This window comes from Chiloscyllium punctatum, chromosome 30, assembly GCF_047496795.1.
Source record: "Chiloscyllium punctatum isolate Juve2018m chromosome 30, sChiPun1.3, whole genome shotgun sequence".
NCBI classification, from domain to species: Eukaryota; Metazoa; Chordata; class Chondrichthyes; order Orectolobiformes; family Hemiscylliidae; genus Chiloscyllium; species Chiloscyllium punctatum.
In genome coordinates, this window is record NC_092768.1 from 46,228,657 (window position 1) to 46,254,252 (window position 25,596).

General features: G+C 42.4%; 3 protein-coding genes across 9 annotated transcripts in view; all 3 read left to right on the forward strand.

Annotated features, from left to right (window-relative positions):
* Positions 1 to 25,596, forward strand: part of LOC140455646 (uncharacterized) — a 285,832-nt gene that overhangs the window by 13,536 nt on the left and 246,700 nt on the right. The window lies entirely within an intron of this gene.
* On the forward strand, positions 907 to 5,112 carry LOC140455624 (uncharacterized). The gene is made up of 2 exons (XM_072550566.1): positions 907 to 1,017; positions 2,195 to 5,112. Exon 2 carries the CDS (start codon positions 2,579 to 2,581, stop codon positions 3,932 to 3,934), a length of 1,356 nt encoding a protein of 451 aa, XP_072406667.1. The 5' UTR covers positions 907 to 1,017; positions 2,195 to 2,578; the 3' UTR covers positions 3,935 to 5,112.
* LOC140455661 (uncharacterized) lies at positions 917 to 22,240 on the forward strand. The gene is made up of 2 exons (XM_072550658.1): positions 917 to 1,017; positions 20,006 to 22,240. The coding sequence occupies exon 2, from the start codon at positions 20,468 to 20,470 to the stop codon at positions 21,233 to 21,235; it is 768 nt and encodes a 255-aa protein (XP_072406759.1). The 5' UTR covers positions 917 to 1,017; positions 20,006 to 20,467; the 3' UTR covers positions 21,236 to 22,240.

Here is a 25,596-nt window from a genome sequence, read left to right on the forward strand (position 1 = left end):
TTTGCAGGTCCACCTGGAGGTACGAGAAGGCCGATTTTCAGTTTCCTGACACCAGGTTAAACATTTGCTGTTTTCTCATTAGGGTCAGAATTTGTAAGTACTATATTGGGGACCAGTTTGACATTTATTAACATGTCATGAATACTCCTTAGTTCCCCAGGACAGTGGGATTTTTGGCTGATCTTTCCAGAAGCCTGGCGACACAAAGGAGGTACATAACCAGTGGCGGAGAATGCATCCTCCAGGCTCTGGTGACTACACCTTCACATATGTGGTTCCTTCAGAAGAAAGCTGTATGTTAATGCAAAGTCTCGGTCTTCCAGTTGAAGTGGGTCTTTGTGTCGGTCAGCCTTGTGACAATTCTGTCACTTACAGTCTGGCTTGTTGTTGTCAAATGGTATTTACTATAAAGCCTGCCAGGGCCTTCCTGATGCCTCAGGGACAGGCAAGTGGGGCTGACCACAAACAACCATCCTTTCCCCATGCAATAGTTTGTTCAGAAACTATCAGGGGTGTACGTTCTCCTATTTGTAATGAAAGGTCAGTGACCTTTTATGTTTTTAAGTGCGAACCTTCATGTTTGAAGTGTGAAAAGTGTTGAAGTGTGAAGTTTAAAGGTAGATTTGCGAGGGGCAGTACCACTGTGGTGCCAGGAGCGTTCCATTGCTAACTACACGGACAGCACACAAGGTATCTGATGGAGGTGCCAGACACAAACCTCCTGTGTCAGTTCTCTGCACTGACAATCTAACAAATGCTAACTCACTTTTATAGGGGCATAAAGTATTGAGTAGGTAAGAGCATGTATCCTGGCGGAGTGTAGCAGTTGATTTGTCCTCATGCGGCACTGGAGCTGCAGCCACCCATATCCAGACTCTGAATAGCCTCTCATTTCCATCCACAGTGAAATGAACTCCTCGTCTCTTGTGGACAGCCTTCAGGAAGACCACATTTTTGACCCCTCTCTGTTGCATTCAGGGACTGTTACGGCTGATGAGCAGAGAGACAGAGAGAGAGGTAGGAGCCATCAGTGTGGATTTTAAACAGGGCCCAGAAAGTCCTAATGAGGCAGACCTTCCTTAAGCTGATTGTTACAATTTAACATTTATCTGTTTCTGAATATTGGGCAAAGCAGTTGTTAGACATGTGGGGTAACCAAGCCTAGCCCAATCAGAAGGCTCTTCCACTGTTCAGCCTGTTTCCCTACTTAATCACAGAATTGAAAATTCCCTTCCACATTTCATTCCTGATTGGTCTGTCTCTAAGTTTTAGACATTGTTCTTGTCCTAGACTTCTCAACCACTGAAAATAATTTCAGCGCTATCTGCACCGCCTTCTCCCGGTGACCAGCACTGCCTGCACCGCCCTCTCCCGGTGACCAGCGCTGTCTGCACCGCCCTCTCCCGGTGACCAGCAATTGTCTATACCGTTCTATCCCAGTGCTCACCGTTGTCTACACTACAATCTCCATTTCCTGGTGACCAGCACCTTCTGCACCTCTAGTCTTCCCCTCCATCCCTCACCTGTACTAGCCATACAAAAACAGTGGCTACAAGAGCAGGTCAGAGACGTGGAATCCTTCAGCAAATAACTCACCTTCTGACTCCCCAAAGCCTGTCCACAAGGCATTAGTCAGGAGTGTGATGGAATACTCCCCACTTGCCTGGATGACTACAGCCCCACCAACACGCAAGGAGCTTGACACCATCCAAGACCAAGCATCTACTTGATTGGCACCACATGCACAAGCATCCACTCTCTCCACCACCGACACTCAGTACACACTGCTATTACTATCTACAAGATGCAGTGCAGAAATTCATCAAACATCCTTAGATAGCACCTTTGAAAGCCACAACTACTTCCATCTAGAAGGACAAAGTCAATAGATATATGAGAACACCACCACCTGTAAGTTCCTCTCCAAGCCACTCACCATCCTGACTTGGAAATATATCTCCATTCCTTCACTGTCACTGTGACAAAATCCTGGAGTTCTCTCCCTCAATCCACAAATTGCACTGGCTTAAGAGGATAGCTCACCACCATCCCTCCAGGGTAATAAATGTTGGTTCAGCCAGTACTACCCATCTTCTCCTGTTATATTTTAAGGAAGTAAACACAGGGATCCATCCTTTCAGCAAATTTGGAGAGAGAGTTTATGGAAATCATGTGTTCCTTTCCTATTTTACAGCAGGATTGTACCGTACTAGACCAGAGAAGGATAGACATCAAAGATGGAACCTGCCCATCACCCAAGGAAATGTTGCAATCAGCCAGTCCCTTCACAGCATTGCTGAACACACAGAAGGTTGGGTGAAACCATCATTTGGAAATTGGTCGAGTCAGGGGAGCTTTGACACATCATCAAATCTGAAACTAGCCAGTGGTGTGGGCCTTCCATCAGAACCAATCTTTCTGAAGGTTTGGCTATGGGTGATGAGTCAGGGTGAGTGGCTCCAAGTGTGGTGAGAGTTTCAATCATTCACCGAGGCTCGTGAACAATTGACTCATTCCTGCAGGGGAGAGGCTGCTTACAGTGCATCTGTTGTAGATCTGTTAACATAAGGGTAACTTCATGGAAGAGAATCCCTTCAAGTGTGAAGTCTGCAACCGAACCTTTGCACAGCCATCAACACTTGTGAATCACCGACGCATTCACACTGGGGAGAAGCCGTTTAAGTGTGAGCTGTGCAACCGAGCCTTTGCACAATCATCAACACTTGTAAATCACCGGCGTATTCACACGGGAGAGAAACCATTCAAATGTGAGGTGTGCAACCAAACATTTGCAAAGTCATCCACACTAGTGAATCACCGACGCATCCATACTGGTGAGAGGCCATTTTCATGTGATTTCTGTAACAAAACATTCTCGCAGCCATCAAACCTCCGTGTACACCAACACATTCATACAAAAGATAAACCATTTACATGCGATGTATGTGATAAATCATTTTCAATGTTAGCGAATCTCCGTGTGCACCAACGCATTCACACTGGGGAGAAACCATTCACATGTAAAATATGCATCAAATCATTTTTGAATTCAGTACACCTCCGCGTACACCAACGTACACACACAGGGGAGAAACCATTCACATGCAAGGTATGTGAGAAATCATTCTCACAGTCATCGAGCCTTCGTGTACATCAACGTATTCACACAGGAGAGAAACCATTTACATGTGAGGTGTGTGACAAATCATTCTCACAGTCATCACACTTCCTCGTGCACCAACGCATTCACACAGGGGAGAAGCCATTCACATGTCAGATATGCAGCAAATCATTCTGTGACTCATCAAAACTCCTGCTCCATCAGAGGATTCACACAGGGGAGAAACCATTCACATGTGACATGTGTGAGAAATCATTCTCATCATCATCAACACTGCGTGTACACCAACGCATTCACACAGGGGAAAAACCATTCACATGTGATGTATGCAATAAATCATTCTCAGATTCATCAACTCTCCGCAAACACCAACGCACTCACACAGGGGAGAAACCATTCAAATGCGAAGTTTGCAACAAATCATTCTCGAGGTCATCAAAGCTCCTGCTTCATCAGAGAATCCACACAGGGGAGAAACCCTTCACATGTGAGGTTTGTGAGAAGTCTTTTTCAGAGTCATCAAAACTCCTGCTGCATCAGAGGATTCACACAGGGGAGAAACCATTCAGGTGTGAGGCTTGTGACAAATCGTTCTCCCAGTCATCGATCCTCCGTGTTCACCAACGTATCCACACAGGGGAGAGACCATTTGCATGTGAGATATGTGACAAATCTTTCTCACAGTCCTCAGCCCTGTACACACATCAGTGCATCCACACGGGGGAGAAACCATTCGCGTGTGAGGTGTGTGACAAATCATTCTCACGGTCATCGAACCTCCTGCTCCATCAGAGGATCCACACAGGGAAGTAACTCTTTAACTGTGAGGTTTGTGATGAACCTCTTGTCATGTCTTTGATTATCTGGGTCACCACAGGATTCAGATACAGGAAGAACACTCTTCAGTTGCAACATTTCTGACAAGGTTTTCACACAGTCAGTGGATGTTTTAGCCAATCAATACACTCAAAGAGGGATGAAGCTCTATCCATGTGAGTTCTGTATTACATACTTGACACAGTTGTTGGACCTCATAGTACATCAGTAAACTCATATGAGGACTGCCTGACAAAGGTCTTCACTGTCTGCCCTCAGAGTGTGAACCTGTACACAGTCTCATTGTGCAGGATGTTCAGTGGGACTGGGACACAGAACAAGAAGCAGCTTTCACTCCCATCAAACAACTAGTGATGACATCACCAGTGCTGAGGGATTATGATGTCAACAATGCAGTCACCCTGCAGTGTGATGTCAGTGAAACAGGACTTGGAGTAACCCCAGGCAGTGAGGACAACCCACTGTGTTTGTATCCAGAGGGTTTACACAAACTGAACAACACTAAACAGATTGAGAAACAGAGACTCGATACTGTTGTTGCTTCTGAAGGAAGTTGACAATTGCTGAAAAAGAATACTTGTTTTAAAGCTACCCATCTTGAACCCATCACGATAATTTGCAAGATATTCAAAACAGAAAGAACATTTATACTGTATGATAGAAGAGTAGTGATTGGCAGAGAATTGTCCTGAAGAATACACCGGCTAATGACTGACAGTTAATTGCAGAGCTTTGTTTATATTTTAAATCAGGCAGACTGATTCTGGTGGGTCAAGGCATTGTCCTGAGAAAATTAGGTGTGGCTAACAGCAGCTCTTAGATAATGTGCAGACACCAGATGAATAACCAACAACTTGCACATCTACCAGAAGAAGAGTTGAACACTTCAGAGATTAAATACGCAACGTGTGTGTGGGACAGAAACAATTGTAACAGACGAGAGAGAACAAGTAGTGTTTTTTGCAATATTTTGGCTTGCTATACTGTTGTGACCTCTGATGTTATTAAATTTAAATACAGGTCTCAGGGCAGTAGCCATTTTACACACCATATGGAAAGCTGTTTAAAATGACAAAGGCTCCAATTACTTCTGAAAAGCAGATCAAAGTTTAAACTTGGTTTTGTCCCATCTGAATAAAATCTCACTTATTGCAGCTGCTGTCTCAGTTTCCCTGGTAAATGTTTGACAGAGATTTCCAGTGTGGGAAAAGCATTCTTCATCCTTGGAGTGTTTCAAACTGACAGCATCAGTGTGGGATGTGTATCTTCGGATGTGTTTGACAGAAGATCAGCAAAGGAAGACCCACAGCATCCAAGGCAGTGGATAGAATGGTCACAAGAACAGGAGAGAGGGGGGCATGAGCAATTATTTCTCCTCCTCCTCTTACACCTTCTTATCTATCCCTTTTCAATACCCTTCCTCCTTTCTCTCTCTGATCTTTCCACCTGTTTCCTATGCTCCTTACCTTTCAGTCTCTTCCTCCATCGCTCCTCTGATATTATAAAGGTGAGAGGGATAGACAGTATGTGTGGCATTTTAAATTCGTATCGAAAATGGAAAAAATTAGGAACTCTCTGCAGCATTATTGAGGTAATAATATCGTTATGGCTATATTAAAGTATTTTAACTATTTCTCCTGTTTATGTAACATAACAGAAATAAACACACCATCCAAAAACGAAATGTAATATGAGGAGCCGCCTCAAAACAGGGGCAGTCAACAGAAACTCACCACTCTCATTATTCCCATTCGGGCCTGTGGTCATTTCTGTGGTTCCTAGCTGATGTTTCATAAACCAGTGTTAAAGATTACAATAATGTAATTTACATTTGTCAAAATGTACATCTGAAACTCCTGATATGATCAATTTCAGGCCATGTACGCTGATAAAGCTAATAGAGGCCGGTGTAAAGTTTAACCTGCAACTGATGTGCTTGTGGCTATTGCATATTTGCGAAAGAATTTTACAAACCAAGTGGTCAAAACAAAAATCTGTAAGATCAATGGCAGAAGTTTTATTTAAGGTTGGTACATTGTGATCTCAGACGCTTCATGTGTAGATATCTACAAGATATTTTTAAAATCTTTAGATATATTTTAACTCCCTCTATTGTTTATAGTCTGTGTAATTCTTGGTCATAATAATTAGTGCGCTAATTTTTTTTTAGTGCTTTAATCTGGTTTTTGTATTTAGATATCAATGATTGACAGCTATCTAGACTCCCATGGGTGGGAAATGGACAAAAGGGTGGTTGAAGAGAGGAAGGCAGCAATGAAAAAAATCCACAATGGACATCCTTGTGATCTCTGTTTAGTGGACAAGAGTCAAAAGATGTGTTTTTCTTCTCCTAACAACTGCAAGAAATTATTATTTTCCAACTGAGCCTGACAAGCTGAGAACTGAGAGTATTTGCTTTTAAGAAGGCCTTGGATAATAAATGCCCAAGTTGTTTGTTCCAACTAAAGATAGAACTCTGATGAATCTACACAAACTGGTTTAATATGGGAGAAAGCTACAAGCTGGGCAGGGGCAAAAGTGAACATATTTGCTTGACAGCAACGGCAGATCAGAGGGGATTGGATAATTATTTGTACCAGTATTTCTGACACCCCAAAAGAAATATAAGCATCACAGGGGGAAGACATATTTTCTTGGAGAAACTACATTATGTATCAGATTAAAAACATTGATACATGACACACTTGTTTTGCATTGTTGTGTAACCAGAGGAAGACCAGAGTCTAGAAGTGGACAGTCCAAGTAAAAGATTAGGTGTCTACAATTTCTTCAATTTTGTACAATGTGGCTGTGTTGAATAACTGGTGGTCAGGAGCAAGGACTGTTTGTACCAGTACCTCAGAGTGGCCTGCTATCAGCTTTAATCCATGTTTATAGAATAATCCAGATAGAGTTAGACTTGAACCCACAGCCTTGTTCTGAGTCAGAGGGTTGTGGGTTCAAATCCGAATCCACAACTTGAGCACAAAAAGTCCCAACTGACACTCCAGTGCAAGACTGAGAGATAGAAAAGATTAGAGATAGGGAGGAGCAAGGCCAGGGAGGGATTTGAAAGCAAGTTCAAAGTCCTTACTAAAACTAACACTGCACTTTCCTGGGAAGAGTAGACTGTTCCTCAAATTTTATTCCTGTCACACTAATTGAACAGTGTCTAAACTATGGAATGTTCCTGTGTGAATGAAAGCAGAATGGTCCATCAGCAGCACTGATTGAAAAGAATCCCTTAATGTTATGAACCAGACCAAACTCCCTCAAAAATATTAAGAAGATAGCTTAGATGCTAAACAATTTTTTCTTAATATAAAGACAAGCGCCAGGCGTTGCATTTTGGATGCAATTCAGGTGGCCAAACTATCAGTTTTGAAGCAAAATACACTTTATTCACACATTACAGTTAAAAGACAACAAAGGAAAGAAGAAATTGGAATACTTAAATCTATTGGAAAACTTAACAGAATAATAGATTATTGAACTCTTAAACAGTAACTGTTCAAATATAGTAACATCCCATAAACACACCCTTGCAACAGGAAGAGAACCCCAGCTTTTAGCTGCCTGAGAGAGAGGGAAAACAGCTTCCACATCCAGTTTCAATACCCCACCAACTACTACTGAAGGTTAAAACTAAAAACTCCTGGTTCTGTGGGAGCTTGACCCGGCCCATTGTATTTGTATTGTTCCAACTTAAAAATAACCCAAGGCCTCACAAGCAGTTTACTTATGCGCTTTGGAGCAACCTCTCTTTATTTAAAACAAAACTGGACAAGAAAAACCTCTTAAATCCATAGTATTGTCACAGATATCCATTCCAGCTGACATTAGAGACTACACCTTTCACAGCTTCAGGCACCCAGACGCAAAGACAACACTGACACCTGCAGCTCAAGTTAGTTGCCACTTTTAATCAAAATCAAACTTTTTGGCTGTGATTTTGCAGGTGGAGAAGCATTCTGTTTATTGACTGGGGACGAAAGCCCTGAGAAACTGAATCTAGACCCTGATATAGGAAAAATGTTGTTAAACTTGAAAGGAGTCAGAAATGATTTACAAGGAAGTTGCTGGAACTGGAGGGTTTGAGTTACAGGGAGAACCTGAATAGGCTGGGGCTTTTTTCCCTGGAGCGTTGGAGGGTGAGGGGTGACCAATTCGAGTGTTATAAAATCATGAGGGGCATGGATAAGATGAATAGCCAAGGTCTTGATCCAGGGTAGAGAAGTCCAATAGTAGAGGATGTAGGTTTCAGGTGATAGGGGATAGATTTTAAAGGAAACTGAGGGGCAACATTTTCATGCAGAGTGTGGTGTGTGAATGGAATGAGCTGCTGGAGGAAGTGGTGAAGACTGGTAAAATTACAACATTTGAAAGGCATCTAGATGGGTACATAAATAGGAATGGTTTAGAAGGATATGGGCCAAATTCTGGCAAATGGGTCGAGATCACAATAGACTATCTGGTCAGTATGGGTGAGTTGGACTGAAGGGTCTATTTCCGTGCTGTATAACACTATGATTATGACTGTAAGAGAAATATAATCAATTGACATCCATGGTTTAGACAGTACTCGCGTCTCTGAGTGAGATGATTGTGGATTCAAGCCTCACTCCAGAGTCTTGAGCATTGAGGCTGATATTCCAGTGTAGGACTGACAGAGAAACTTAAATTCAACTGAGAGGGCAGATGGAGCCTTGCATTAACTTCTCAAGAAGATGGTATCTCTGGCAGTTTCACTAAGACTGCGTTGTGGAAAAACAGGGGCGTTCGCCCTGATGTCCTGACAAATACTGACATCGCAATCAACTTCACAAACCATAGTTCCAATGATGGAGAGAGCATCCCAGCCCACATTGACATTGACTAATATATTGTGGACAGGACTCTTACTGTAGCATCCTGAGTGTTTCAGTGAATAGGTTTTCAGTAAATTGAACCAAATGAATTATGGGTTAGACATCTATGTAGATGAATGATGCAGCATCAGACAAACAAAAACACAATATTTATCTGAAACTAGTCAACCAAAAAAACAAAGCATTTGAAAATGACTCAAATTCTTTCCCATAACATGAAACAAATCTTGGAAGTGTTAGGTAAATATATCATTATTATTACATTGAGGTATGATGAGCTGAGGGAACTCAGGTCTGTAAAAGCTCACTCTCACTCCATCACCATACTCAGGGATAGTCATCCTCCCAGACAGGACAGTACAAACATTCTCCATGGTATAAAACACCCATCACCTGAAGAGGATCTGCCTATAATTCACATTTCCAATTAAAGCATTGTCTGATTCTGCCCCATACCCAGTCCTGAGAGTTGGCTCACTTTACTAACACACACACACACACACACACACACATACATCAGGGGAAACTCTCTCAGAATACTACAGACAAAAATGTCTTTAAAATCCCTGTGCTGTTGTCTTGTTCCCAATTCTGATGGTCAGAAATATAACCAAACTTTAGTGACACAGGATGTAGCTGATTTCCAACATTCAAACTCACCAAGGGTTATAGAGATCCAGCAATCACGTTGGTCCATGGAGCAATCAGTTTCCATTCCTGAAAGACCCTCCTTCCCCAAGGGAGTTGGACAGTGCTATCTAATTCACAACCCTCTGCTCTTTGGTCTTACATTTAATGCAATGCTTCTGTGGCGCAAATTGGTTTAATAACTCCCTCATATCTACCCTTTACACTCATTTCCAAAATGCTCTTTACTCCCTTCCACATCAATATCCCTGCTTCTCAAGTTCAAGACATGAAAATCTGTTTAATCCATCCATGATCAGACTTGACTGGACCACACCAAGGACTAGTGGTCCCGCTTTCTCCTGTCAAAATTACTCGTTAGTCCAGGGCCCACATGAAGAGAAAAGATAACCCATAACTTCTCCTCCCCAAAACCAACTGTGTCCTTGTGGAAATTACATTCCTGTTTTACAGAGCTCTATTTAGATCCTATCTGGAGAACTGTGTTCATTTTTGGGCACTGCTCCTCAGAAAGGTGACAATTGGCTTTGGAGGGAGTGCAGCGTAGATTCCCCAGAATGTTCCTGGGGATAAAAGTGTTAAATCACTCTGAGCCTGTATTCACTTGAATGTAGAAAATTAAGTAATAATCTAATTGAAGTGTTTAAGACGATTAAACAAGTTAATCAAGCAGTTGGAGAGAAACGGTTCCTCTGAAAGGAAAGTCCAGAATAAGGGACAGAGCATTAAAATTAGAGCGAGGCTGTTCAGAGTGATGTTGGCAAACAGTTTTCACACAAAGGGGACTGGAAATCTCAAACTCTCCCCACAAAAATCTGTCGAAACTGAAGGTCATTTGAAAACTTCAAAACTAAGATTGATAGGTTTATTGTTAGGAAAGGAGGTTAAGAGTTACAGAATCAAGGCAGTTAGAGTTAAGATATAAGATCCAACTGAATGTTGCGATGGCTCAAGGGATTACTCCAATTGCTACACTCTCCCTTTCCCTGTTCACTCTTATCTCCAACAACAGTTTAGTCAGTATTGCTGGATTCAATCTTTGGCTGAGATTCCAACACCATACCCTCTCCATCACAAAGATCACCGACCTTCCCCTGTGTAAGTCCACTAATTGACCCAAAGAATCGCTGTCAATGTGAAATTGTTGTCACGCCTGAATTATTTGTTTACAAATATTTAACCTATTTTTCCAATCAACATGTCCACAGCTGTTATAGCACATCTATGGAGCAGGTAAGACCTGAACCTGGGACTCCCAGTTCAGTGTAGGGATAGTACCACTGTACCACAAGAGGGCCCCATTGAAATGTTTATTCTAACTGAACCTATTTTTCTAATCCAACTTTTCATAGATGTTATTGCACACCTCTGGAGCAGGTATAACCTGAACGCAGGACTCCAGTGATTGGTTGGGACGCTACACTTTGCCACAAGAGGTCTCCGTTTAATTGCTTTTGAGTTAACCAGTTTTTCCATTCACCTGTTCAGAGATATTTGTACATACATCTGGAGCAGGTGGGATTTGAATTCAGTGTTGTGATTGCAACAAGGTCAGCCAATTGGACGTGCATTGGTGCAAATGGAGGTTCCCTGACTTCATGAAGCCTTTGTCATACACACTGCATTTTAATAATTTCCCTTCATTTGTAGCTGTCCATGTGCTAAATGGTGGTGCACCTTGGGTGTCAGGAGCTCCTATGTGGAAAAGGACTTACACACACTCACAACTGCCAGGCAGCTGCAATAAGTGAGGTTTTATTCAGATGGGACAATGACAAGTTTAAATCCCCACCTGATCTGCTGCTCAAAGTCACCTCCATTTCCCCGGTCAGTTTCCCAAGTTTCAGGAAACTCATGTTGCTCCAGAAATATTTGGATTGACTGTGAGAGACGTCAATCAGAAAGCCCACCCACTCTGCACATTGTCTCCTCTTCCTCTTCCAGAGCTGGTTCACTTCCTATAGGGACTGAAAACCAAGTGAGGAGATGGTGAGTGAAGGAGCAGCTTTTATACAAATTGTATCCCATAATATCCACACCAATCTTCAGGCAGTCTGACTATCCTGTGGGTAATCAGGGGGTGGAAATGTCCCTTATACTGTGTGAGAAGATCCAGCTGAGAGAGCTGTTTACTCGGTGCTTTGTGCTGAACTGTTTGACTGGAGCTGTGTGTTAGATATTGACTGTGTTTATTGGAAACATTTCCCGGCTGAGTTTTGTGGATGGTTCATTCCTGAATATGAGAAGGTGGGGTGTAATTATCTGGGAGGTGCAGCATGTCTGAGGATTCTTACTGATTTCCTATTGTTAAGTTCTGTGTGTGATACCAAAAAAATTGTCTTTGACAACCACATAATGTCCCAAAGCAATGTGAAGACCTTTTGATGTGTGGTCTCTGTGGTGACATGAAAAATATGATTGTCAATGTGTGCAAAACAAGCTTCACTATCATCAACATGAGAATGACCAGATAATTTGTCTTTTGGTGGTGTTGATTTGTTGAACCAACACTAGACACCAGGGACCAGGGATAACTGTCTTGTTTTGCTTTAAAATAGTGCCGTTTTTAAAATAGGGCCATTGGATCTTTTAGATTCAGGTGAGAGCGAGAGAGATAGAGAGCAGAAGGGGCCTCTGTTTAACATTCCCTCTGAAAGATGGCTTTCATTATTACACTGGAATGTCACTGTGTCATGCTCAAATCCTGAAGTCTCCCATTGGGATAGTTTGGATGTTGAACTTTTTAAAGGTGCTATGTAAATGCAAGCTGCTGTCTGTTGTTCTGTAAGATGTTAGACAATGATTAGGCATTCAGTCAGAGCAGTGTGATTTCCCCCTCACCGTTTACCATCAAACTGTGAAATAGTCTCTCAGGCAGGCTTACCCTCAAGAGAGAGAGGGCTATAACCTCAAAATGGCACCAGAGCAGAGTGGCTGCACAAGAGTTCATGGAGAGAAGCAAGTGGCATAGAGGGAGCAGGGATCTCTTCAAGGTGATTCTGACCAATCTGGTGTTGAGTCGTGCGAACTCTATCCTGTCTGCTGTCCAGTCAGTTCTGCCATTACACAGCAGAATTCAGTTCTTGTGCAATCCTGTGTTATAAGAAAACTATGTAATAGTAGTACCTTTTAAACTAATGGGGCTGCAATTGCATTATAAGCAATATAGAAACAGTGTCCCCAATTTGTCAATCCTGTCATAGCAAGTTCGCGTTAACAAAACGCTTGTTATAGCAGAATGATCTATATTTCAGTTCATGGGTATCTCAGTAGACCAATACACTGTGGTGTTTGCATCATCTGCTCCTGCAAACATATTTTTGTCTGAAGTGAAGTTAAATACTCAGCAACATCACTTCTGAGTGGACATGGAGGCTTGAAGAGACTGTTTGTTCTTCTGTGTTGATTCAAAGATCTGGGCTCCCATCAGCTCAATGTTATTTCACTGAAATCTGAAAGCATCTACTGATTCACATGTTAGTGGGGATTCCATTCATCATCTACTTCAGACATTTCATGGTGGAGGGTGAAAAGTGGTAAGGACATCGGAATGATGGAAGAGTGAGCAGGTAATACATGGATCAGGGGGTTTAGCTTGAATAAAGAAACCATTAGTAACAGAAGGAGATTTGGGAGTGCATAGTATTTTTGGTCTTCCTTCATCTTTCCAGCTTGTCTTGTTAATTACTATAGCTACTGAATATAGGAAACATGTAAAGGTATTTCTGTCAGTGGAGGTAGGTAGGAAAGGAGAGGATTCTGTCGAGAAAGTATAGGTGGTCAGTCTCAAGACAATAGGTGCCTTAGGGTTTGGTGATTTCGGTACTATGTGCTCAATACTGCAATCCGTACGGTCCATTTTGAAAGGGGAACAGACAAGCATCTCAAGCTAGCAGTTTTCGGTTGACAGAATCGATGAGGTTGTGGAGTTGTGCCATCTCATGATAACTGGCATAAAAGTGTTGCGAGGATGACAATAAGGTCGAGAGTGATGTTTGGACACAATATGAATAGTTTAAATGAGTTTCAGCTGGGCATCTGCATTCATAACTCTCAATGGTAATAGTACAGCTTTCATTTATACAGTCACATTTATACAAGCTCTTACAATCTGAGATGTCACAGATGAGTTGGTTACATCTGGGAGCATGTACTTGGGTTTTCATTGGATTCTTGTATCAGTACTAACACTAAGACTGAGAGGGGGATACAAGCTTGCAATGTCCTTTGTAGACCCATGTTGAATGTCCTTCTACCTTTACTGCAGTTTCAGTTGTCAGAACTTGATAAGGACCTTTCCAGCAGGGGCCCAATTTTTCATAATTAAAGTATGTAGTCACCAGGGTTAATGTTTTTAAACATTGGAGCTCTTTCTTCTTCCTTCCCTGGTACTCGATTGGCTTCTTTGACCTGTTGATGATAAGATTGCATTGCTTTGGTTAGCTTAATCAGGTACCTGTGCATCTCTTCTGCCATGATATGTGCATCTCTTCTGCCATGATATGCACATCAAAAGGGTGTTGGGCAGTTAATGGTGCAGACCAGGGAATCCTCAGGGGGATTTCTAGATATTAGTTCAGCCCGAGAATCCCATCTTTTTCTGTGTCATGGTTCTCATATTAAAAAGGGCAATTGGGAATACTTGCATCCAATTAAGGCCTGTTTCTTCTACCAACTTGCCTAGCTGACTTTTTAGGGTACTATTGGCTCTTTCGACAATTCCTGCTGCTTGGGGATGGTTGGTACAATGGAATTATTGATTCATATTCAAGCTCTTACATAATTTCGTGTTTAGCTTCGCACAGGAGTGGGGGCGATTATCAGCAGAGACCCGTTACTGGTATTCCAGATCTGGATATGATTTCCCTTGGTAGAATTTTACAGTAGTTATTGCTGTGCAGGCAGTACAGGATAAGCTTCAATCTATTTACTAAATACATCAATTATCACTAAGCAATACTTGTAACAATGGTATCTATGTAACTCTATAAAATCTAACTGGATAGTATCAAAATGTGCACTTAGCAAGGAAGTTTCACCTGGTGGACACTTTACTCCTTTCCCAGGATAATGTTTTTGACAAATTAGGCAATTTGCAGCTGATTGTTTTGCTTTTCCTTGCAGGTGGGGATTCCACCAAGTTTGGTGATTTCTGTCCACAATTCCCTCCTTCCCAACATGCGTATGTCTGTGAACATAATCAACTAGGATAGGCAGAAGTGAATCGGGCAGACATGTCTGACGTAACCCCAAAGCTTATTGTAACTACTTGCATAACAACCATGGTTCATCCATCTTTGTTTTTCCTTATCAAAGGCATCCCCCTGATAGGTCTGTATTTGCTCTAAGTGAGGCATGGTCAGGTTGTCAGAAGAGGAAATAGGAGAGTCTCCCTTTGGTTTCCCATTCGTCATTTAAGTAACCATGTCTTTTTGCTCAAAAGCTGCTTTCTTAGCAGTTGCCTTTAGTGACATCGGAAGCACCAGAGGAGTGAGCAGAACATTGGATAATTATCAATTGAGAGAAGTTGAATAGCACTGAGGAGATGAGCAACATAGGCAACATTGAGGATAGGGTTCCTGATGAGGTAAGGAAACTGCGCTGCTGCCAGAGTTGACCAAAATCATGGGCACATCCAAAGGCGTAGCGGGAATCAGTATCGATATTAGCTGACTTTCCTTCAGCAAGTATGCAGACACAGATAAGAGCAAGGAGCTCAGCTTGCTGGGCGGAACAGGGTGGGTCAACAGAATAAGCTTCTGTTGTAAGGAACAAAGTGACAATTGCATATTCTGAAATGTGTTTGCCCTTTGGAGAGATAGAAGAAGAAACATTGACATAAAGTGTAAGGTCTGGGTTAACAAGAGCCTGATCCGTAAGATCAGGATGTGGTTTAGTAACAAGGTAATTTATGAGGACACAATCATGGGAGGGTCAGGCAGTTCAAGAGGTTCTTCCTGCAGGAATGTAGCGGGGTTAATGTTAGAGCAGTATTTAAGGAGAAAAGCGGATACTGAGTGGAGTAAGTTTCTACATTTTGATGTAAAGTTATATTAGAGGCAGCCAATACTATAGAATGGATAGTTAGGAGAACCTGGGTGCAGTTTTAAATAATCGTGTAGAAGCCATGTGTACTTTCATCTTGAATTAGATTAGATTCCCTACAGTGTGGAAACAGGCCCTTTGGCTCAACCAGTCCACACCGAGTAACCCACCCAGACCCATTTCCCTCTGACTAATGCACCTAACACTATGGCAGTCTGACTATCCTGTGGGCAATCAGGGGTGGAAATGTCCCTTATGCTGTGTGAGAAGATCCAGCTGAGAGAGCTGTTTACTCGGTGCTTTGTGCTGAACTGTTTGACTGGAGCTGTGTGTTAGATATTGAGTGTGTTTATTGGAAGCATTTCCCTCTGATTTCCAGGCTGAGTTTTGTTGATGGCTCATTCCTGAATATGGGAAGGTGGGATGTCATTACCTGTGAGGTGCAGAGTGTCTGAGGATTCTTAATGATTTCCTGCTATTGAGTTCTATGTGTGTTTTGAGAGCTAGTTATTATCCTGTGGACTGGGAACGGTCAGTGCTCTGAGTGATGGGCTCTGGACGCTGGATGTCTTTTCAATCTCTCCAGGTTTCCTAATGCCCTATCACTGTGATCTCATCAGAAAACATAAGGAATAGAAGGACATGTATTTATATAGAACCTTTGAGAAACACGAGATGTCCCAGAGTGCTTTACTTGTAGTGAAGTACATTTTAAGTGTGGTCACTGGTGGATATGGGTATCTAAATGTGTGCACAGCAAGTTCCCACATATTTTAAGGTGAGAGGAGCAAGATTTTAAAAAGAGATGGGGGCAATTTGTTTACACAGGGAATGGTTTGTGTGTGAAATTAATGTTCTAAGGAAGTGGTGTTTGTAGGTGCAGTTTCAATGTTTAAAAGACATTTAGATAAGTGCATGAATCAGGAATGTTTGGAGGGAAATGGGCCAAGTGCGGGCATGTGGATTATGTTTAGTTTGGGATTATGGTCCTCTTGGACTGAAGGGTCTGTTTCTATGATGTCTAACTCTATGACTTTAAGTGATCATGACCACAAAAGATGATGTGATGTGATGAGATCTCTCATTGAGCTGTTTATGGTTTTCATACCATCCCCAAGGAGACTGATAACTTTTGAACAGGTTTTGAATTCCCAGTAACGAAGTTGAAATTGCATTATAATTATGAAAGTTAAGATTTTTACTTTGGCAACAAAGAGCAACATAGATTAGATAATAACCAAGAGGCAATTATTATATTAAAGGACAGCAAAAATATCTCCTGTTAATGTTTCACGTGAATATATGCTGAATGTCACAATTATATTTTACATTCCAGTCTCAGCATTATTAGAGGTTTTACAGATACCAGTCCACCCTGCCCCTCAGCTTTGATAGGCTCACTCCTCCCTGTTTACTGAATTGTAACTTTGAGTCACTGTCAAAGGCTTTTTTCTGAGTTTCCAAAGATATCTGAACCCACTGCCAACAATGAGGCCTCCTCCACTGACTCCTCCTCTGGCCTCACAAGGACAAATCTTGTGGAGTCTTTAGATTGTCACAGAATGTATCTGTTTCACTGGAGACTGTGTTCATTCTCATATTCTGTTAATACTCAGTCCACAGAAAGTACTCCCTCTCCTCTATACTGACTCTGTCTCTGTCTCTCTCTCTCTCTGTCTCTTTCTCTCTCTCTCTCTCTCTCTCTCTCTCTCTCTCTCTCATAGCTGCCCTTGTCTCTGTCAATAATATCAGAGTTGGAAAGTCTGTCTAGTCAGCCCCAGGTACTCTGGTCTTTGTTTTTGGTTGTGATAACTTTGCATCTTGCTCAGCAAGTTCAAAAGTATCACTATAGTAACAAAATCACCTGATTTTTCGCCTGGCATAATAATATAATGGTCGAAGAGTGTGGTGCTGGAAAAGCACAGCCGGCCAGGCAGCATCTAATGAGCAGGAGAGTTAATGTTTCGAGCAAAAGCCTTTTATCCTGATGAAGAGCTTATGCTTGGAATGTCGACTGTCCTGCTCCTTGGATGTTGCCTGACCAGCTGTGCTTTTCCAGCACCACACTCTTCAATTCTGATCTCCAACATCTGCAGTCCTCACTTCCTCCATCATAATATAATGTCCCAGCAACATCATTTCTGAGAAATTCCATTTTTTTTAAAGTATAAAGATAGATTAAAATATGATAATCTTCTGGATTTCACATTCATAACACACTTAGGCTTTCTCGATTGCGGGGAGGATTGGAGTAGCCTGGAGGGTAGTTCCCCCAGCTCCTCAGGAAGAGGCTGGGTTTGATCATCCACTCAATATTTTTTGCCTCAAGAACGTTAACATTGCGTCTTGTTCCCGTGTGCTGGGCTCTAGCATGGCTGTGAATGGTGGTGTCATGGAACTGCCTTCTCCTGTTACTCAACTAGTTGTCCACAATTCTCAAGAAGGTGTAGTAGGACTACAGAGCTTTGTTCTAACCTGTTGGTTGTGGGGCTGTTTAGTTCTATTTATTTATTACATGTTACTATTGGTGTCCAGGTTCCACTTCGTCTTCTGCAGTCTGTTCACTGGGTTAGAAACCAACCTGTACAGTTTGTTCTGTGCTGTTCCAGTCATGCCTATCTACTGGTTTGATAATACAAACATGGAAAAACAAGAAAGATAGAGACAAGTAATAGGAGCAGACCATTTGGCCTATCAAGTCCAATCTGCTATTCAACATGATGCTGGCTGATCATCTGTCTCGATGCCGTACTCCCCGTGCCCCTCCTCCCCATACTCTTCAACACATTTAATCTCTACAAATCCGTCCATTTGTTTCTTAAATATATTCATTGTTAAGGCCTGCAAAGCATTTTGTGACAGAAAATTCCACAGGTTTGCCACCCTCTGAGTGAAGAATGTTTCATCATCTCAGTCTAAAATGGCCTATCCTACATCCTGAAACTGTGATTCTTTGTCGCGGAGTCTCCAACCATCATCCCTGCATCGAATGTATCCAACCCAGTCAGAATTTTATATGTTTCAGTGAGGTCCTGTCTTCTAAACTCCAATGAATACAGGCCCAGCTGATCCAAACTTTCCGAATATGACAAACCTGCCATTCTAGGAGTCAGCCTGGTGAACCTTTACTATATTCAATCGATGGCAAGTATATCTTTTCTGTTTCTCTTAGCAAAGTGGACAGCTTCACAGTTATCCACATTACACTGCATCTGTCATATATTTTCCCATTCATTCAATGAGGTTAAATCACCCTGAATCCACTTTACATCTTCCTCACCACTGACAATCCCAATTAATTTCATGCCATCAACAAACTTGGAAATAGTACATCTAAATACCTCATCAAAATTATTAATATATATGGTCATTGTTGCAATGCATGCATTCACTTCTAAAATATTAACCATTACCTATTCACTGTCATGAATTTTAATGGAATCATCCAGTCAATTGCAGACAACACACTTATATCATTGTAGTTTCTTTTGTTCAGATTTAGGAGCCTAGTTTTAGATTGGACTACTTTTCAGTTTCTATCCATATGAGAAATTCTGTCACTTTCTTTGACGGGATCGCTCACAACAAGAAATTAACTCTTTCTCACTGCACAAAACTCGATCTAGGATTGTCTTTCCTGAGTTGGTTCCTCAAAGTACTTGTCTGAAAAAATTTTTGTACACACTCTCAGAATTTACTGAACACAGTATTGTTTATGAATGTTGTTTGCCCAGGCTATACACAGATTAAGGTCACCCATGAATATTGTAGCACCCTGACTGTGAGTGTCTCTAATTTTGTGTAGAAAGCCATCCTCTGCCTCATCACTACCGTTTGGAGGCTTATGGACAGCTTCCTTGAATTTTCTTTGTCCCTTCATGCAATGAGGCCTGTGAGATTTGGGTGGAAGGTAATCCTGATGCTGCTGATGGCTCACTGCGCCTCTAAGACACCCAGTTTTGGGATCTATCCTGAGTCTACTTCCTTCATGATGATGAACATGGTGAAGGACTCATTGATCATTTGGGAGGGGATTGGTAGTTTTCCTTGAATTTGTTTGACCTGAAGGCATTAGACTTTATGGAACCAATATTAAAGACCTTCCTGTCCTGCCAGTAGAATGGACAATCCCAGGGATGGAGACAAAGGAGTCTGGGATGTTTTCAGATTAATACGATTCAGTCATTTTAGCTCATAGTGATTGAGAACCCATTTCAAACTCCACCCAGAAGGTGTTTATCTTTTCCAATGTCCTTGCAATGCCTGGGAAGATGGTCTGGGGAAGGAAAGAAAGCAGCCATATTGTCTGCTCCTAGGTGTGACAGTTAAGTGAGGAAAAAAAAATCAATTTGTATCTGATTTCCCCAAACAGGGGAATAGCAGACTGGCACTCACTGTGGAACAGTTTCTCACCGAGGAGTCAGTCTCTTTAGCAAAGGAGGAGAGGGATTTGGAGGAACTCATGTTTTCTTTTCCTGTTTTACAGAAGGGTTGCACCGTACTACACCAGAGAGGATAGACACTGCAGATAGATCCTGAACATCACCCAAGGAATGACTGCACAACCGTGGGAAGACATCCAGAACCTTCACAGCATTGCTCAACACAGAGAAGGTTGGGCAGTGAAACCACCATCTGGAAATTGGTTGGGATAGGGGAACTTTGACACATCATCAGATCTGAAACTGGTCAGTGATGTGGAGCCTTCCATCAGAACCAACCTTTCTGAAGGTTCGGCTGTGGGTGATCGATCAGGGTGAGGCTGGGAAGAAGTGTGAGTGGCTCCAAGTGTGGTGAGAGCTTCAATCATTCATCGAGCCTCATGAACCACTGACTCTTTCCTACAGGGGAGAGGCTGTTCAAGTAGGGAGAGGGCTCCACAGGCACATAACATTTCCAAATACGAACGGTGCATTTGATGTATTACTGTTAAAAAAAGGACACGTTCATGGAAGAGAAACAATTCAAGTGTGAGGTCTGCAAACGAGCTTTTGCAAAGTCATCAACACTGGTGAATCATCGACGCATTCACACAGGAGAGAAGCCTTACAAATGTGAGGTTTGTGACAAGGCCTTTGCACAACTATCAGCCCTAGTGAACCACCGGCGCACTCACACAAGGGAGAAACCATTTACGTGTGAGGTGTGTAACAATTCATTCTCAGAGTCATCGACTCTTCGCAAACACCAACGCGTTCACACAGGGGAGAGACCTTTCGTGTGTGAAGTGTGCGACAAATCATTCTCACAGTCATCGACCCTTCATAGGCACCAACGCATTCACACGGGGGAGAAACCATTCATATGTGAGGTGTGTGACAAATCATTCTCAAATTCATCACATCTCCGCAGACACCAACCTGTACACACAGGTGACAAGCCATTCACATGCAATGTGTGTGACAAATCCTTCTCAGATTCATCAAGTGTCCTACTCCATCAGAGGATTCACACAGGGGAAAAACCATTTACATGTGATGTGTGTGACAAATCATTCTCAGTTGTATCTTCCCTTTGTAAGCACCAACGCATTCACACAGGAGAAAAGCCTTTCACATGTGAGGTATGTAACAGGTCATTCTCAGTGTTATCAAACTTCCGCAGACACCAACGCATTCACACAGGGGAGAAACCATTCACGTGTGAGGTTTGTGACAAATCCTTTTCAGTGTCGTGGAATCTCCTGCTCCATCAAAGGAATCACACAGGGGAGTAATCCTTCATATGTGAGATTGTGGAGAACTTTTCAGGGTCTTTTCGACCATTTGGAATGCACCAGGATTCACACAGGGGAGAAACTCTTCAGGTTGATGTTTGTGACAAGTCTTTCACAGAGTCAGTGAAGCTCCTGGTCCATCAATGTATTTACATTGGGAGGAATCCTGTCAGTGGGAGTTCTGTCATAAAGCCATCATATAAATGTTGGACCTCCTGGATCATCAGCAAACACACACAGGAATTACCCGACCATGCTCTTAGCTGGTTTTCACTCAGTCATATCACTGCAACAGACTTGGAGCAACCCCCATGCAGTGAGGCCAACCCATTGTGATTTGTGATATTACAGACTTCAGAACTTTAATAACTGTTTATGGGTTGAGTGAATCAACAAAGATAAACAGTTACACACAGAAAGCAGCAGCAATAGCTGTCTGAAGTAAACTGTTAAGGGACAAAGACAAGCTGAGATTATAGGCAATCAACAATGTCTGGGAAATTAAGGAGTCGAGATTACATAAACAAAACAGCTTGGATACCTGTTTGATAGCTGGATGGCTCACGCCACAAGGACTGTTGTGAATGACTGATCTGTTGAAGAATTTAAGGAGTAATTCCAAGACAGGATGTGTCTTAAGGCCAAATGTAACAAGGAACAAAGAAGTTACTTCTGGTAAGGAAGCAAGCTGCAGTCTCAGAAACTCTAAATGAGTAATCAATATTTTCAATAAAAGGATTCTAAAAAATCGTCAATTATATTACATCATGGACGTGAAAGACATAAAAAAGTTCTTTTAGAATCGAACACCAGAACTCTGGAGAACAACATTGCATAAGGATCAAACCAAGGACACACGCAGAGAAAGACACCGTATGTGTCAGACAAATCAAGGCCAGCATTAACTGGGTCATAGCCAAGTTGGGTTGTGAGGCTTAACTTGCTCATTCGAGGGGTCTTATTTTAGTTGCTAAATTCAATAAATTTTCAATCACTGTTTCAGTACTTGATTGTATGTGAGATTTCTTAACAAGTAGCTGAACTAAAGTAGCTTGTGGTGATTTGTCCACAACAAATTAGCATCCCTGGGTGGTCTTTGATAAGGAATGACTTTAAGTTGCTCCAAAGTTGAACCTACTAGCCTTGTATTCTCAGAAATCCTGCCTGAGCCTGATTTAAGAGGCAGCTGCCCATTGTATGGCCGGGATTCAAGTGGGTGGATAAGAATAGAGGCACAAATTTTCAGATTTCATTTTGTATTTGGCATTGGAACTTAGCTTTGAAATCATGGCAGAGAATCAATCTGAATGGAGGGGCAGCACAGTGGCTCAGTGATTAGCACTGCTGCCTCACAGCACCAGGGATCTGGGTTCGATTCCAGCCTCAGATGACTGTCTGTGTGGAGTTTGCACATTCTCCCTGTATATGCATGGGGTTTCTTCTGGGTGCTCTGGTTTCCTCCCATAATCCAAAGGTGTGCTGTTAGGTGAATTGGTCATGCTAATTTGCCCATAGTATTCAGAGATGTGTATGTTAGGTGCATTAATAGGATAGTGCAGTGGGGGAGTGGGTCTGGGTGGATTACTCTTGTTGGGCCGAAGGGCCTGTTTCCACACTGTAGCGATTCCATGATTCTGTGATGACAGAGAGCTTGGTTAAGGCATATTTGAAGAAGGAATTGCTGAAGTGGACAGAGTATTGGAAAGCTTATGATGCTATGAGTCCCAAGGCATTGGAACATTGACAGTCAGTTAGGAAGTCTGTGGGAAGGAATTTGTTGTTTATTCGCAGAAACTTGATATATGACACAGGTGTTAAAGTGGAGAAATGCTGAGATAAGTGAGTTAAAGTCAGAAATTGCAGAAAGTTGATGCCTTAGAGGCCATCAGGCAGAAAAGGACTGTTTACCAGTTGGAAAACACAGTATTCAAGGGAAAGATTAAATCCCTAGAGATTGCTAATCAAGTGAAGGTAATTTACCTCTCAACTTATCAATGTCAATTTAAGACAGCAAACAGAAATGCTGAGAAGGCACATAGGCAGGTACAGGAGTCAGAAATTAAGACGAAAGAACTGGAAAGTAAATGTAAACATCTCCAGGCAACACTTACAAAGTACTGCATCAAGCACAACCTGAACAACAAGTGCAGCATGCTGATCATTCTAAATACCAACAAGCAATTGAAGTGTTCCAGTCAGAGAGGGTTTCACTACACTTTAGGACCCAGACAAACATTAGGGAATGGAAAGAGGATTGGTTGAGAGTGAAGTTATATACTATTCAGAGTAGAGCAGGGAATACAATTATAATCCCGATCAGTGTGTCCCTCTGCCACACTGGAATAAAGGTTCTCTTTATCTCCCTGTATCAGCTATATCATCCGAGTCACTGCAGTCACTGCCCCTGCCCACTGTGCCCTAAGGCATCTCAGCCTTTGGGGCAGGAAGTTAAGAAGGAGTCTGTCAATCGTTTTGGGATCAGAGAGTAAACTGAAGCACTAAAGTAGCCTCCTCTGGTAAATCCAATAAATCCCATTCAAAACGTCTGTCACACAATTACAAGATAATGCTCGGAGCATACCTACTCTTTCACCAGGCACCTGTTTACTGCCTCTCATGATCTGAGAAGGTTACACAGCCTCAATAAAACAGAGGAGGTGAAACTTCCACTTGCCTGCTTAGTGATTCAATATGAGATGCACTTCCTGATCCACAAAGCATGGCGGGGGAGCGGGGAGAAAGAATCCCCGACTGACACGGAGAAGACAATCTTGATACCAATAGATTATAGTGGAAGGGATAAAATAGAGAGGATGCTGTAGATGGATTGAAAAATACTGCCTCAAAATACCAGGCACCCGGTTTCGATTCCACCCTCGAGCAACTGTCTGTGTGCAGTTTGCATGTTCTCCCCAGTTTCCTCCGGGTGCTCTGGTTTCCTCACACAGTCCAAAGATGTGCAAGTTAGGTGGATTGGCCGTGCTAAATTGTCCATAATGTTCATGGATGTGCAGGCTAGATGAGTTAGCCATGGGAAATGCAGTGTTATAGGGTAGGGGGATGAGTCTGAGTGGGATGCTGTTCAGAGGGTTGTTGAGGATCTATAGATTAGAGTGGTGCTGGAAAAGCACAACAGGTCAGGCAGCATCTGAGGAGCAGGAAAATCGACACTTCAGGCAAAAGCCTTTCTTCAGGAATACAGCTCTATTCCTGATGATTGAATGTTGATTTTCCTGCTCCTCGGATGCTGCCTGACCTGTTGTGCTTTTCCAGCACCACTCTGGTCTAGACTCTGGTTTCCAGCATCTGCAGTCCTTGTTTTTACCTGGAGGATCTGTATCTGTCTGGATTCTGCAGCATTATCATTCCAGAGTCTTTCAGCACAGTCACATTTGGTCAAGGATTGCTTCAATTTCCGAGCGAGCCTCATTTATTGTCCCTTTTTTTCATAAATCCATTATTTTGAGCAGCCCCTCTGGCCACACTTTAATGTCAGTATCAATTTATGTTTATCTTTCAAGGACAACAATATACTTGGACCACAAGGTTTTCCACAAGGGTTCCATAATTCCCTGTCCATATTCAATCAAAGATTACCAAAGGGATTACAGCGTTTTTCCAACCCCAACTGTCCAGTACAGTATGTAGATGATTTGCTGCAACACATCAAACAGGAATACCTGGTCCTACTACATGAGCTTTTACCTCTGCTCACAGATGTGGGGTTGAAGGTTAACCCTAAGAAAGTGCAGATCTTGAAGCAGAAAGTCTCTTTTTTGGGTATGGTGATGGCACCTGATAAATTGGAAATAGATACGAAATGGATTGATGTGATCTGTAATCAGTCTTTACCTAAAGGTGTGGGTGTTTTGAGATCATTCTTAGGATGAGTGGGGTGCTGTAGAAATCATGTTGACGGCTTTGCTACTAAAAGAGCACCACTGGCAGATTTACTAAAGAAACACAGTCCTTAGCACTGCTGCCTCACAGCACAAGGATCCCAGGTTCGATTCCAGCCTCGGGCGACTGTCTGTGTGGAGTTTGCACATTCTCCCCGTGTCTGCGTGGGTTTCCTCTGGGTGCTCCGGTTTCCTCCCACAGTCCAAGGATGTGCAAGTTAGGTGAATTGGCCATTCTAAATTGTCCATAGTGCTAGGTGCATTAGTCAGAGGGAAATGGGTCTGGGTGGGTTACTCTTCGGAGGGTCGATGTGGACTGGTTGGGCCGAAGGGACTGTTTCCATACTGTAGGGAATCTAATCTAATCTAATCTCTGTGGGAATGGACAGAACAACATACACAAACAATCAGTGAATTGAAACAAGTGTTTATTCAAGCCGCAGCACTCCGAGCTACCCTTTG